Source organism: Physeter macrocephalus, chromosome 14 (assembly GCF_002837175.3).
Source record: "Physeter macrocephalus isolate SW-GA chromosome 14, ASM283717v5, whole genome shotgun sequence".
NCBI classification, from domain to species: Eukaryota; Metazoa; Chordata; class Mammalia; order Artiodactyla; family Physeteridae; genus Physeter; species Physeter macrocephalus.
This window is the reverse complement of record NC_041227.1, coordinates 11,554,804-11,569,328: the sequence shown is the minus strand read 5'-3', so window position 1 is coordinate 11,569,328 and position 14,525 is coordinate 11,554,804. Positions and strand designations below refer to the sequence as shown.

The following is a 14,525-nucleotide window of genomic DNA, read 5'->3' as shown; positions in this document are numbered from 1 at the left end:
GTACTTATCTATTACCAACCCTCACACAAGGAGGTGGGGAGAGGCAGGAGACATACCCCGCACACACAGGAAAGCTACCATCATCCTGCGGCTGAAGCTGAATTTGTCTTCCTTGATCTGCCACACATTTCATAAGTGACCTTGGCCAACATACCCAAACCCTTTTTCTTTCACTTTCCTTTTCTCTAAAACTGATTCTGGAGCTGACCCAACTTAGCAGAATGACTTGGAGATTTAAAAACAAATAAACAAAATAAGACCATATGCCATGACTGGATGATAACAAATGTTATGAAAGTTTCAAATGCACATCATATTCAAGATAATTGTACCATTTCATGCCGTCAGATCCTAAATCCACTAATGTACGTTTCCTTGTTTTGTACGTTGTAGAGAAATTTTTTTTTTAAATATATATATTTATTTATTTATTTGGCTGCACCGGGTCTTAGTTGGGGCATGCAAGATCTTTAGTTGCGGCATGTGGGATCTAGTTCCCTGACCAGGGATCGAACCCGGGCCCCCTGCATTGGGAGCCCGGAGTCTTAGTCACTGGACCACCAGGGAAGTCCCGAGAAAATTTTAATGTGACAAGATAAAGAAAAATTTGGTAAAATATAAATACTGTAATACTGAACTTTAAATTTTTATAATTGTTACTTTTATATTTACTTTTCAAACTCCCAAGATATCATAAGAAAGTCCTACTTTTAATAATCTGATCTGATTAGAAGACTCAGTGTTTTGGAAGAATGGAAAATTGTATCATTTCTCATCCTTTCAACATTCACATAGCTCATAAAATAAAGTTCTACAGTTCTTCCTCATTCGTTCCATGACTGAAACTCAGAAGACATGTTGCAAACTTAGGGAAAGGCAAGAATCCATTCAGTTTAGTTTCGTTTTAGAAAGTTCTGAGCAAACAGAATAATCACTACAGTAGAGTGATGCTTTCGGAACTAACTTTGCTTTGGTGCCTAGGACTCCAGACATGTACTATCAAATACACGGCGACTAGCTATGTGTAGTTATTAAGCATCTTAAATATGACTAGTCTGAATTAAGATGTGTAAAATGACACATGGAATTTTAAAGACTTAACAGCAAAAAATGTTAAATACCTCATTAAAATTTTTTATATTGATAACATCTTTTTTTTTTTTTTTCTTTTTCTTTTTTTCTTTGTGGTACTCGGGCCTCTCACTGTTGTGACCTCTTCCGTTGTGGAGCACAGGCTCCGGACGCGCAAGCTCAGTGGTCATGGCTCACGGGCCCAGCCGCTCCGTGGCATGTGGGATCTTCCCGGACCGGGGCACGAACCCGCGTCCCCTGCATCGGCAGGCGGACTCTCAACCACTGCGCCACCAGGTAAGCCCAATAACATCTTAAAATGATAATATTTGAATATTTAGGGGGAGTCAATACAAATATTAAAATTATTAAAGTACTATGAACACTAATTAGAAAAGGTATGTGCACCCCTATGTTCATTGTGGCATTATTTACAATAGCCAAGATACAGAAGCAGCCTAAGTGCCCATCAACAGATGAACGAATAAAGAAGATGTGGGGTGTACAAACACACACACACACACACACACACATATATACATACATATATATATAAAATGGAATACTACTCATCCATAAAAGAATGAAATCTTACCATCTGCAACAACATGGATGGACCTAGAGGGCATTATGCTAAATAACACAGAGAAAGACAAATACTGTATGATTTTACTTATATGTGGAATCTAAAAAACCAAAGAAATGAACAAACACAAAAAAACAGAAACAGAGTTATAGATACAGAAAATAAACAGGTGGTTACCAGAGGGGACGGAGGTAGGGGGAGAAGATAAATAGGTGTGGCAAATTAAGAGGTACAAACTTACAGTTGCAAAATAAATGCGTCATGGGTATGAAATGTACAGTGTGGGGCATATAGTCAATAATTATGTTATATCTTTGTATGGTAACAGATTGTGTAACTAGACTTATTGTGATTATTTTGAAATATACAGAAATACTGAATCATTGGGCTTCCCTGGTGGCGCAGTGGTTGAGAGTCCGCCTGCCGATGCAGTACTGAATCATTATGTTGTGTAACAGGAACTAACATAATGTTGCAGGTCAATTATACTTCAAAAACAAAGTCATAGAAAAAGAGATCAGATTTGTGACTTCCCAAGGCAAGGAGTTGGGGGAAGGGGAAATGGATGAAGGAGTCAAAAGGTACAAACTTCCAGTTATAAGATAGATAAGTACTAGGGATATAAGGTACAACATGATAAATGTAATTAACACCATTATATATTATATAGGAAAGTTGTTAAGAGAATAAATCCTAAGAATTCTCATCACAAGCAAAAAATTTTTTTCTATTTCTTTAATTTTGTATCTATGAGATGACAGATGTTCACTAAACTTATTTCAGTAATCATTTCATGATACATGTAAGTCAAATCATTTATGCTGTACACCTTAAACTTACACAGTGCTGTATGTCAATTATATTTCAGTAAAACTGGAAAGAAGGGCTTCCCTGGTGGTGCAGTTGTTGAGAGTCCGCCTGCCGATGCAGTGGACACAGGTTCGTGCCCTGGTCCGGGAAGATCCCACATGCCGCGGAGCGGCTGGGCCCGTGAGCCGTGGCCGCTGAGCCTGCACGTCCGGAGCCTGTGCTCCACAACGGGAGAGGCCACAGTGGTGAGAAGCCCGCGTACCACAAAGAAAAAAAGAAAAAAAGAAAAAAAAAAAACCGGAAAGAAAAAAAACTCCAAGAAAAGTACTATAATAGTAAAATATATTCAATTATAATAAAATGATATTTGGATGTACTGGCTTAAATAAGACAAATACCAAATTTTATTAAATTAATATCAAGTTTTTAAAATGTATGTCACCTGTTTCTTTTTGTTTTTAATGATGCTACTAGAAAATTAAAAATTAAGTTTTTGGCTTGCATTATGTTTCTACTGGATAATGCTGCTCTAAACCAGTTACTTCTGGGGACTTCCCTGGTGGTCCAGTGGCTAAGACTCTGCGCTCCCAATGCAGGGGGCCCAGGTTCGATCCTGGTCAGGGAATGAGATCCCACATGCTGCAACTAAGACCTGGCGCAGCCAAATAAATAAATATTAAAAAAACCCAGAAAACAGTTATTTCCATTTCTGACACCTCAACACTACCTTTGCTAAAGTGAACTGCACCCATTTAGAAGCTCTGTTTTTTTTTTTAAAGGGAATAGTTTTTTGTTTTTAATTTTATTTATTTATTTACTTATTTTTGGTTGTGTTGGGTCTTCATTTCTGTGCGAGGGCTTTCTCTAGTTGTGGCTAACGGGGGCCACTCTTCATCGCGGTGCGCAAGGTGCGCGGGCCTCTCACTATTGTGGCCTCTCGTTGCGGAGCACAGGCTCCAGATGCGCAGGCTCAGTAATTGTGGCTCACGGGCCTAGCTGCTCCGCGGCATGTGGGATCTTCCCAAACCAGGGCTTGAACCCATGTCCCCTGCATTGGCAAGCAGATTCTCAACCACTGCGCCACCAGGGAAGCCCTAGATGCTCTCTTAAAGAGAGGGGACGGTTGTCTAGTCTCAGAATCATTCATGTTGTAGCTAGGGAATAAACCATTCTTTTTTTTTTTTTTGGCCATGCTGTGCGGCTTGCAGGACCTTAGTTCCCCAACCAGGGATTGAACCTGGGCGATGGCAGCGAAAGCATTGAGTCCTAACCACTGGGCCATCTGGGAATTCCCAGGAATAAACCATTCTTTACTTGAGAGATGCAATCTATTTTGGTGGGCCTGCTCATTCACAAGTAACTCAATTTCCTTCCCATTACAGATTTTCTTCAACTTACAACTGGGTTACTTCCCGATAAACCCACTGTAGGTTGAAAACATTAAGTCGAAAAAGCATTTAATACACCTAATCTATCAAACATCATAACTTAGCCAAGCCTACCTTAACATGTGCGCAGAACACTTACATTAGCCTACCGTTGGGCAAACTCATCTAACACAAAGCTTATTTTATAACAAAGTGTTGAATATCTCATGTAATTTACTGAATAATGTACTGAAATACATTAAAATGTATGGTTGCCAGGATGGTTGCCTGGGTACAGAATGGTTGTAAGTGTATTAGTTGTCTACCCTTGGAACAGAGTGACTGACCGGGAGCTGCGGCTCACTGCCGCTGCCCAACATCACAAGAGAGTAATCTTACCCAGGAAAGGTTCAAAATTCTAAATTTGAAGTATGGTTTCTACTGAATGCATATTGCTTTTGAACCATCTTGTAAAGTCAAAAAATCATCATCCGTGGACCCATCATCAGTCTGGGACCATCTGAAGGTAGAAACCCTCGCTCACCTCTGTGGTTAATACGAGGATTCCTGGGCCTGGCCTCCGGACAAGGTCTTCGGTCCTCCATGTCTGAGTCACCTGATTTCTTCCAAGTTCACGTTACTTTCAGTTGTCTGGAAGTCTGCACAGGTTGACAGTTATCAGTGCCTTTTGAAATACAGCATCCAGCAGGAAAAAAACCCAAATAGTATCAAACTAATCCTTTCTACCTCTACATCTTAATGATTCGTTAATTAAGAGTCAAACATAGATTTTTTTTTTTTTTTTTTTGGCGGTACGCAGGCCTCTTACTGTTGTGGCCTCTCCCGTTGCGAAGCACAGGCTCCGGACGCTCAGGATCAGTGGCCATGGCTCACGGGCCTAGCCGCTCCGCGGCATGTGGGATCTTCCCGGGCCGGGGCACGAACCCGCGTCCCCTGCATCGGCAGGCAGACTCTCAACCACTGCGCCACCAGGGAAGCCCCAAACATAGATTTTAATCATGTGCACAAGTGTTCAACTCTGCAAATGCCCAATTATGATACAAAACACTAAATTCACAATTTAGGATCAAATTTCAAAGGATCAAATTCCCCCTTCCCTTTATCCTTGTACTTTCTTGGGGTTAAGGGAGTATCATCAATTCCCATTCAAAACTCCTGTCTGGTTTATGCCTTTAGCCAAGATACTTAATCAGTTGCTAGGTTTCATTTTCCTCTCCTATAAAGTAAATATTGTTGCCAGGACAGAAAGAAGTACATTTTTATTAACCCCCAAATCATGCATTTACCATTCCATCCAGCATTTATACTATATAATACTCTATAACTTACAGTACTCTATGGTACATAAATAATTAGTGAGCAGTTATCCCTATATTACTCTTTGGAACACAGCCAAACTGATTAAGCCCTCCGCTCTACTGAATCAAGAGAAAGAAATTACATGTTGCAATAACCAGGAGGCTTAGCATCTACAGGATGCTGTTTCCTCAGGACTAGCTACAAATCTGCAGTTCTTTCCTTCTCCTCTTCTATCTTGATGGTTTTCGACAGTAGTCCTGTAAGAGGAAGAGGAAGCCCCTTTTAAGGAAACTTCTCCATCCTACTCATACACATCATGTGGGCTGGGGCTAGGGAAAGAGTGGCTAACTGAGAGTCCTCAGCAAAGGGACTTTTTCGACTGTCCCTTTCACTGAGTTTTAAAACATTCATAGTTGGAAACTGTGAATAGATCTGGCATTACATGAGAAGTAGCTTTTACCCTCATCAGAGAAAGGAGTCCCTTTCCTTCCTGCTGGGAATATTTTTGGTGACTCTCATCCCTCATCTTATCAAACCCAGCTCTCATGGCACAGGTTCAATATTTAGAGGGTTTTTTGTTTATTTGTTTAATTAGAAAAAAATGCTCAGAGGAAAATTCCTTCTTCCTCTTGTTGAATAGAACCTCACAAATTTTCTGGGATAAAAGAAACAGAAGAAAAGGAAAAAGAAAGGCAAGGAAAGGGAGGAGCAGAGAGGAACAGGAAATGCTACCACAAAAGCAGAATAGAGTGGGTTTCTTTGGGAATCAAGGCCTAAAAGGGCAGGATGAAGAAAATCAGTGATGGTCTAGCTGGTGTAGTGGTTAAATTAGAAAGGAATATTAATTACCAGGATGGGATGAAAGAGGTTAGAGCTGGGTTTCAGGGGGGAGTCTCCAGGGTCCTGAGAGAGTATAAGAAAGGATGGAGGAGTCCCTGGCACCCAGGCGCCCAGCAGGTCCTGATGGAGATACTGTAGGGTCAAGGGAGAGCCAGGGCTGTGTGCAGCCGTGAAGAAGGTACCAGGGCAAAGCTGAAGCGGGGAGCCGCTGGGGAGGTGGGGGACAGTGGAAGAGGTTTGGGGGCCTCAAGGAGAGGGTGGGGCGGAGCTCAGCTGGGGGCTGTTTGCTAAAGTGATGAGGGCCTGGAAATAGGAGTGGGGAGTCTAGGTGCGGAGGGTGGTTGTAGAGGATGGGGATGAATGAGGTGATGATGGGAGGTGAGGACGCTGGAAGATGAAGGGGGAGCTGTCGCAGTAAATGAGGGCAGAAGTGGCAGTGGAGGGGCGGCGCGGGCGCCGGAGGTCGCGGCGGGCGGGAGCAGATGCGTGACCGGGGCGCGGGGCGGGGGTCGCTCACCCGGCTCCGGCGCGTCCTCTCTCTGCCGCCGCCGCCGCCGACTGGTGCTCGGACTCGGGCTCAGGCAGGTCAGCGGCCCCGCCCGGCGCAGCGTACTTTCGGTTTCCTTTCCCCGCAGGCACGGGGCGGGGCGAGAGGCCGGCCCGGAGGAGGAGGGAGGGGAGCAGGAGGGGGCCTGGGGCGGCGAGCGCGGGGGCCGGGCGCTGGCGCAGCCGGCGCCCCCTCCCTTAGGCCCGGCAGGGGCGGGCGGACCCGCGGGCGTCGCCTCAGCTGCCCGCGGCGGCGGGGCAGGCGGGCTCGGGCCGGCGCCGCTGAAGGGAGAGGACTGCGGGGGGCGGCTTAACGGCACCCGACGCCGTTGCAGGCCTCAGCCGTCCCCAAAGGAGCGGGGACCCGGCGGACAACTTGGTGCGTGTGAAGCGCGACATGGCGGCGAGGCCGACGAGCGCGGGGGGCCTCGTGTGCACCGGGAAGGGGCGGGGCTAGTGTAGCCTTGACAACCATTAGGCCTCCTTCGCCTGGGCGGCGCGGCGACTACATTTCCCAGAGGGCCTCGCGCGGCGCGGGTCGGGCAGGGGGAAGGAAGTGTCTCGGGTCCAGTGCGCAGGCGTGAGTCCCCTCTGGTTATATAAGGGAGGTTTTAGGGCTTCTCGTTCTTTTGCGTCTTCGGCGCTGTCTCTTCCTCAGCTTACCTCCTATGTTTCTCCTCCCGTGTCGTCCCATCCCGGCACCAGGGTTTACTACTGTATGTGGTGAGTGGAAACCTCGCTTCGAGATCTCTGTGCCTCTTTCCGTTTTTTGTGCCGTCGCCCCTACCGGTGGCCCCCTCCTCGTGGCTCCCTCTGCTGTGACTCTAAAGAGGCCTCAGCGCCTTTGGGGAGATCAGTTAGAGCTGGAAAAGCCCGCGCCTTGTGCTCGGGCCTGAGGAGTCCTCGACTGGTGTAAATGATGACTTCACTTTTTTCCCCATCAGATCGACAATGCTGATGTCTTTGAATACTTGCCAGTTAGTTCTGAGACACCGGCCTCAAAAGGCGCTGCCGTGTTCTCTTCCGACTGTGGGAAGATGGCGCTTGATGACCTTTCTTTGTTGGTTCGCAGGTTTGCGCGATCACAGCGTACAGAATGGATCTTGGAGGAAGGGGTCCCTGCTGGGCCTTCAAGGAAACCGCGTGTAGACATGAACAACCTTCAGTCTCCTGACCTCTGGAGTAAGTATTTGTCTTTTGGCCTATTGTAGGAAACACGTGCTCTGCGGAACCTCTTAGTTTGCTAGGCGAGCTTGGAGGGAAAGAAAAGATGATTAAGACCAGCCAGTTAGCATATTTTAGCTACTAGGTTTTTTTTGAGGTGTTCTGGGTGCTTGGTTTTATTATAATCCACAAGAACATACCTATTGAACTTATTACAAAGTGGAATAAGTGAATTACCTCTTGAAAGTGAATAGGTGTTAATTTATTTTTTTTGTTGTTGTTTTTTCTTTGCGGTACGCGGGCCTCTCACTGCTGTGGCCTCTCCCGTTGCGGGGCGCAGGCTCCGGACGCGCAGGCGCAGTGGCCATGGCTCACGGGCCCAGCCGCTCCGCGGCATGTGGGATCCTCCCAGACCGGGGCGCGAACCTGGTTCCCCTGCATCGGCAGGCGGACGCGCAACCACTGCGCCACCAGGGAAGCCCTAGGTGTTAATTTTTAAATGTCTTTGTAATGCTCCTTAAGGCACATTTTCAGATGCTATTCCTTCACTTGTTTCTTAATAAACAGCTTTCTTTTATACTTAAGCTTCCAAGTGGATGGATAATGTGAAGACAGTTTTAAAAAATTTTTATTGGAGTAGAGTTGCTTTACAATGTTGTGTTAGTTTCTGCTGTACAGCAAAGTGAATCAGTTACATGTATACATATGTCCCCTCTTTTTTTAGATTTCCTTCCCATTTAGGTGTGATGACATTTTTAAGGAAAGCCAGATGTGTTTCTGTTGGCCTATTTGCTTTAATTCCCAACTCCCTAACTTAACTGAGTCCAGAAATGCCACTTTAAGGGTGGGACTTCTTGGACGAAGTGTTCCTTAAACCTTGCTGTCCCAGAGTATTAAGTCGCGTTTTAAGTGGTGACATCTTGCATTAAAGTGTAACATCCTAACACATAGTCAAAACCTTGCAGTCACCTAAGTAAAAGCCAGCCATTTCCCCACAATTCTTGCCAGCCACGCTGGCCTCTATCAAATGTAAGCACAGAAGGCAGAGGTGTTTGTCTTAGCTAGTATCTTATTGCCGAGAACAGGGCACAGAAGTGCTGAAATACTGCATGAAGTCGAAGGTAGAGAAACAGACGAACCAAATCTTATTTCTAGTTCAGGATTCTTTCTTTTCTTTCTTTCTTTTTTTTCTTTATTTATTTTTGGCTACGTTGGGTGTTCGTTGCTGCGCACAGGCTTTCTCTAGTTGGGGCAAGCGGGGGCTGCTCTTCGTTGCAGTGCTCAGGCTCTAGGCGTGTGGGTTTCAGTAGTTGTGGCACAAGGGCTCAGTAGTTGTGGCTCGTGGGCTCTAGAGCGCAGGCTCAGTAATGGTGGCGCACGGGCTTAGTTGCTCCGCGACATGTGGGATCTTCCCGGACCAGGGCTCGAACCCATGTCCCCTGCATTGGCAGGCAGATTCTTAACTACTGCACCACCAGGGAAGTCCCCAGGGTTCTTTCTGTAGAGGCGAAAAGCTTCCTGCTGGCATAAATGATGACTGAACTTTTTTCCCCGACAGATCGACCATGTTGATCTAAGTTCTCTAAGCCAGTTTCTGTCTGATATGCCAGCTTGAGCATCTCCTCTGTCCCCGACTCCTTTGGGTATCTAGCTGACTGGCTGTCGTGTTTCTGTTTTCATCTCAGGTTCACCGTTGGCAGAAAGCAGACTTTGAATGGACCATGATGGATCCAGGATTGGGAGAGAATTGGTAAGTCACGTCCATTAACTGCTTTTCTTTTAAAGAGGTTATCCCCATTGCTTTCTACTTTCTGTGACTCATGGCCATTGCAGCTGATGACTTAACTTTTTTCCCCGTCAGATCGACCCTGTTGATCTAACTGAAGTATTAGCCAGTTTTGTCTGATGCATTGGCCACAAAGATAACTTCTGTTTATCTGTTTTCTGCTTAACCACCAACAGACTACTTTCTGTGGGGTTTTTTTCAGTGGGAATTGGGCTTGCTCTATGGGTTTTTTCCCTCTTCCATCATTCAAGTCATTTATCTTGGCTTCATCTGTTAACTTCCTACAGGACCAGAGCCCTTTGTGCGTCAGGGTGTAAGTAGGTTGATTGCAGCCTGATCTCAGCTTGGTTCAGTCTGTCCTGTAACAGGTGAGGTTTCTGCAAATTGGTATCTAGGTGTTAACCCCTCCTTAGTAAAATGATTACTAAATGTGCTCAGGATAGAGAGGTGTTGGGTTTGCCCACCTGGGAGTAACCTGAGTACCCAGTTCCAAGTTGGGTAAAACAGGAGGGGAAAATCGTGTCCTTGGCAGGACTGTTGACCTATTGGTACTACCAGGTCTTTCCCTAAGAAAGGGGGTGAAATTAAATGAAAAGTTAATTCTGCCTTGGCAGATAATATGAGATGAGGAGCTCCAAGCCATCTTTTGAGTTGAGATTGAAATTGGTTGTAATTTTTTTTGAAAGGTTGAATTCTTCACACTGTTAGCTGGAGGCCAACCTCAGTTCCTTACCCCGTGGGTAAGGAACACAGTGGCTTGCTGCGTCACAGTGAGCAAGCCTATCTCCTGCCTCCTTTCTTTTTAAACAAATAACACTTTGTATCCCTGATGTCTGCTTATCCACTTTATATTTCATTTCAGAATCCCCCATTTGTCCCTAAAGTATCTTTTGCATGAGCTTCATTTGTGTTAAGTCCCTCTAGAATTAACATAACTTTTGGTGTGGTCCTGGGTTTGTCTCCCTTACCTCTATTTACTGTACCTAGAAAGGCTATAGATTGATGATGAACATTTTGACATTATCAGGAACAACACAGACTTCAGTGAGGTGCCAGACTCAGGTTGGAAGTCTCTCCTTGGTCTGGTACTTGATTCTACATCCACCTAGTTCTGAAGTCTAGGTGCTCCCACATCCCTAACAAGTAGCCGTTTATATCAGTTTACATCAGAATGAAGTCCTGACCGTGATGTATCTTTTTTCTTTTAAGGAGTTTCTCAGCTGTGGAGTTGGAATGCAAGGTCTCTTGGAAAAAGATGACCCTGTTCTTTACTGAGAAAGCATGAAGGTTCCGGTTGAATCAGTCTCATAAGGTTGCTGTATAACCTGAGTGTCCAGAGCTGAAAAACCTCTGGCTGTTTTGAAGAATCAAGTATTATATTAAACTTAGGTAAAAATTTCTAACTTTGTAGCCTTCCTATCTGGAGAAAGAAAATAAAATCCTTTGAATCAAAATACTGTTGTATTTGGTCATTGGAGATAGAGACCTTGAACCAAATGATACTTGAGGTAAAAAGCTCTAGGGGCAGAGAGATCTTTTAATATTAAACTTAAAATTTTAATGTTTAAACATGGAAAGTTCCAAACAGACTAGTGACATAGGGCTAATCTGGTTTCACTTTAACTTCCCTACTCTGTCCCCAGATACTTGATCTGACTAATCTTAGGAAGATGATAGGATTCCATTGTGGGTTTTTTTGACTTTGTGCTTTCTAATCTGACTCCTGATGTTGACTCCAAGTCCCTTGAGTATGTGGACCTAGTGCATCCAGTGAATAGAAAACTAGCCAGAGGGGTATTACTTTTTTTTTTTGCCGCACACCACGGCCTGATGCCCCTGCGGTGGAAGCTCGGAGTCTTAACCTCTGCTGCACCAGGGAAGTCCAAGAGGGGTATTACTTCTGATATTAGGTTATAAAAGACTTAACGACTTGCTGACATCCTCTTGCCCAGTTCCCTTCCTGTCTTATTCTTGGCTTGCTCACTTTAGTGAAACAAGCTAGTGAGGAATTGAGATTGGCTTCCAGCCAATAATGTGCAGGGAACTGAGTCCTGCCAACTGAGTTTGGGGGCAGATCCTTCCCTGGTATTTGGTGACTAGAAACCTTGCTGACACCATGATGCCTGTGAGAGGCCCTGAAATGGGACCCACCTAAACTGCTTGGGCTCCTGAACTACAGAAAATGAGGTTAAGTGTTGTTTCTATCTTTTTTTTTTTTTTGCGGTACGCGGGCCTCTCACTGTTGTGGCCTCTCCTGTTGCAGAGCACAGGCTCTGGACGCGCAGGCTTAGCGGCCATGGCTCACGGGCCTAACTGCTCCGTGGCATGTGGGATCTTCCCGGACTGGGGCACGAACCCATGTTCCCTGTATCGGCAGGCAGACTCAACCACTGCGCCACCAGGGAAGCCTGGTTAAGTGTGTTTCTAGTCACTAAGTTTTTTTTTGGCCCTGCTGCACGGCTTGTGGGACCTTACTTCCCTGACCAGGAATTGAACCTGGGGCTCTGGGAGTGAGAGCGCCAAGTCCTAACCACTAGACCGCCAGGGAATTCCCTCAAGTCACTGAGTTTTGGTGGTAATGTACCCAGCAATAAATAATGCAGAACACCATAATCGAAAGCCCTCTGTAATGACCTTGACACCTTGAGCATCACTAAGATATTTCTTGACAGGGCCTTCAAAGTTCCATGTGTGGATGCAACATTTCCATTCTTTCCTTCCCTTCATGCATTCAACTTAACATGTCCAAACCTGAACTGACCCCCTCCCACCAAGGCTGCAGCTCCCACAACCATTTCTATTCCAGGTGTCGGCAACACTGTCAGTCTAGGTGCTCAGGCCAGAAATCTTAGTTATCCTTGACGTTTTGCTCCAATCCCCACGTTGGTTTACCTTTTTTTTTTTTTTTTTTTTGCTGTGCCATGTGGCATGCGGGATCTTAGTTCTCCAACCAGGGATTGAACTCGGACTCCAAAAGCCACTGGACCCCCAGGGAATTCCCGATTTACCTTGAAAGTACATCTGATATTCACCCCTTTTCCCACCTCCATTGCTACCAGCTTCCGGATCCAAGCCACCATCATCCAAGCTTTGATTACTGGTCTGTACTTCCACCTTTGGTCCCTGTGATCTATTGTCTATATGCAGCCAGAGTGCCCTTGAAAACCAGAGATCACACCACTGTCCTGCTCAACCCTCCTGTGTCTCCCCACCTCACACAGTAAAAGCTGGACTCAGTGGCCTGGACCATCTTCCTCTCCATTAACCTCTGACCTCATCTCCTCCCTTTCAGTCACACAGGTCTAACTGTCCTCCATCACTTTAGGTACACTCCAACCTGGAATGAATGACCAGGCCTAGCCCCGCCAGGTCTTTGCATGGTTCCCTTGGTTTACTTAAATGTCACCTTCTCTGGGAACCTATCTAAAACAATCTTCCCCATCACTTTCTATTCCCTTATATTTTTCTTCGTATTATTTTTCACTGCCTAATAAGTAGTGCCTATGCATATACAGTATACATACATTATATGTGTATGTTTATGTAGCATATATATTTGTCATCTGTCTCCCTAAATTAGACCATGACTCCATGGTAGATAGCACGAGAGATAGATAAGTGTAGATAGCAGCTGTCCCTCCTTTGTGGCCCCTCCATGGCACGTGGCACAGATCCTGGCACGTGGTAGGCCATTCAATAAATATTAAACGAAAGAATGAATCTGGGACTTCCCTGGTGGTCCAGTGGGTAAGACTCCGTGCTCCCAACGCAGGGGGCCCGGGTTCAATCCCTGGTCAGGGAACTAGACCCCACATGCATGCCGCAGCTAAGAGTCCGCACGCCACAACGAAGAAGGCTGCATGCTGCGATCCCGCAACTAAAGATCCTGCATGCTGCAACAAAGATCCAGTGTGCCTCAACTAAGATCCGGCAAAATAAATAAATAAATATTTTAAAAAAAAAGTGAATCAGACACTTGCCTTGTGGCAGAACTGCTAAGGTACTTGGCTGGCACACCTTTTTAAAAAATTTATTTTATTTATTCTTTTTTTTTCTTTTTGGCTACATTGGGTTTTTGTTGCTGCGTGTGGGCCTTCTCTAGTTGCGGTGCACGGGCTTCTCACTGCAGTGGCTTCTCTTGTGGAGCACAGGCTCTAGGCACACGGGCTTCAGCAGTTGTGGCACGCGGGCTCAGTAGTTGTGGCACATGGGCTTAGTTGCTCTGCGGCATGTGGGATCTTCCCAGACCAGGGCTCGAACCCGTGTCCCCTGCATTAGCAGGCGGATTCTTAACCACTGTGCTGCCAGCGAAGCCCTTGACTGGCACACTTTGTTACTCATCACAACAGCCTTGTGAGGTAACTAGCATGATTCTCACTCTTATTGCACAGATGAGATTTAGTCTCTATATGAGACAGAATCAGGTCACAAACTCTGAATTATTTGACTCCTTTTCTCTCTCCAACTTAACTGCCTTTTACCAGAACAAGAAGTGTTTTCAGTTCTTTGTATCCCCTGCAGTTTCTAAAGCTGTTCCTTGCACATAGTAGGTGCTCAAAGAGGCAAAACTGACTAAATGATTCCTTGAACCAGCACTCAACCTGGTAACCTGAAGACATTGAGTCCACAAAATGTTTCTTAAAGAAAATGCATTGACATGATTCATTCCATAAATATTTATTGAGTATCTACCCTGTGTCAGGCTCTGTTCTAGGTGCTGAGGATACAATAGTGAAAAAAAAAAAATTCTTGCCTACATGGGACATGACATTGCTAGTGGAGAGAGAAACAATAAAAAATAAAATACTGTAGTATGTTATTTAATAAGTGCAATGGAGAAAACTAAAGTGAGGAAAAGGAATAGAAATGGAAAAGAAATGTAAATGTAAAGGTGGACATTTGAGTACAGAGCTGAGCGAGATCAGGGAGTGAGTGGTGTGAGTATCAGTGGGAAATGAACGTTCCAGGCCAGTGCAAAGGCTTTGAGGCAAAAACCTGCTTGTTGGGTTTTGTGTTTGGAGCATAGAAAAGAGGT

At 45.3% G+C, this 14,525-nt stretch overlaps 1 protein-coding gene, 1 long non-coding RNA gene and 3 other non-coding genes across 7 annotated transcripts in view; 4 read left to right on the top strand and 1 right to left on the bottom strand.

Moving 5' to 3' along the window:
* ZNFX1 (zinc finger NFX1-type containing 1) overlaps window positions 1–6,656 on the bottom strand; it is a 28,173-nt gene extending 21,517 nt beyond the window's left edge. For 2 of the 3 annotated variants that reach the window (XM_024128308.3, XM_055090669.1), the window contains exons 1-2: window positions 6,512–6,656; window positions 4,379–4,493 (exon numbers count right to left, since the gene is read on the bottom strand). In XM_024128308.3, the coding sequence (XP_023984076.1) occupies window positions 4,379–4,439 (61 nt within the window). In that variant the 5' untranslated portion in view covers window positions 4,440–4,493; window positions 6,512–6,656. Of the gene's footprint in view, window positions 1–4,378; window positions 4,494–5,296; window positions 5,412–6,511 lie in introns of all 3 variants that reach the window. The other variant, XM_028498447.2, reaches the window with a different exon arrangement.
* Window positions 6,657–7,131: 475 nt separating this feature from the next.
* On the top strand, window positions 7,132–10,949 carry LOC102982917 (uncharacterized). Its single transcript, XR_003682924.2, has 5 exons — window positions 7,132–7,263; window positions 7,613–7,722; window positions 9,390–9,454; window positions 9,778–9,858; window positions 10,700–10,949. It is a non-coding gene; the product is annotated as an uncharacterized lncRNA (long non-coding RNA).
* On the top strand, window positions 7,447–7,537 carry LOC112066235 (small nucleolar SNORD12/SNORD106). The gene has a single exon (XR_002892491.1). It is a non-coding gene; the product is annotated as a small nucleolar SNORD12/SNORD106 (small nucleolar RNA).
* Window positions 9,225–9,315, top strand: LOC112066233 (small nucleolar SNORD12/SNORD106). The gene has a single exon (XR_002892489.1). It is a non-coding gene; the product is annotated as a small nucleolar SNORD12/SNORD106 (small nucleolar RNA).
* Window positions 9,528–9,619, top strand: LOC112066234 (small nucleolar SNORD12/SNORD106). The gene has a single exon (XR_002892490.1). It is a non-coding gene; the product is annotated as a small nucleolar SNORD12/SNORD106 (small nucleolar RNA).
* Window positions 10,950–14,525: the final 3,576 nt, after the last annotated feature.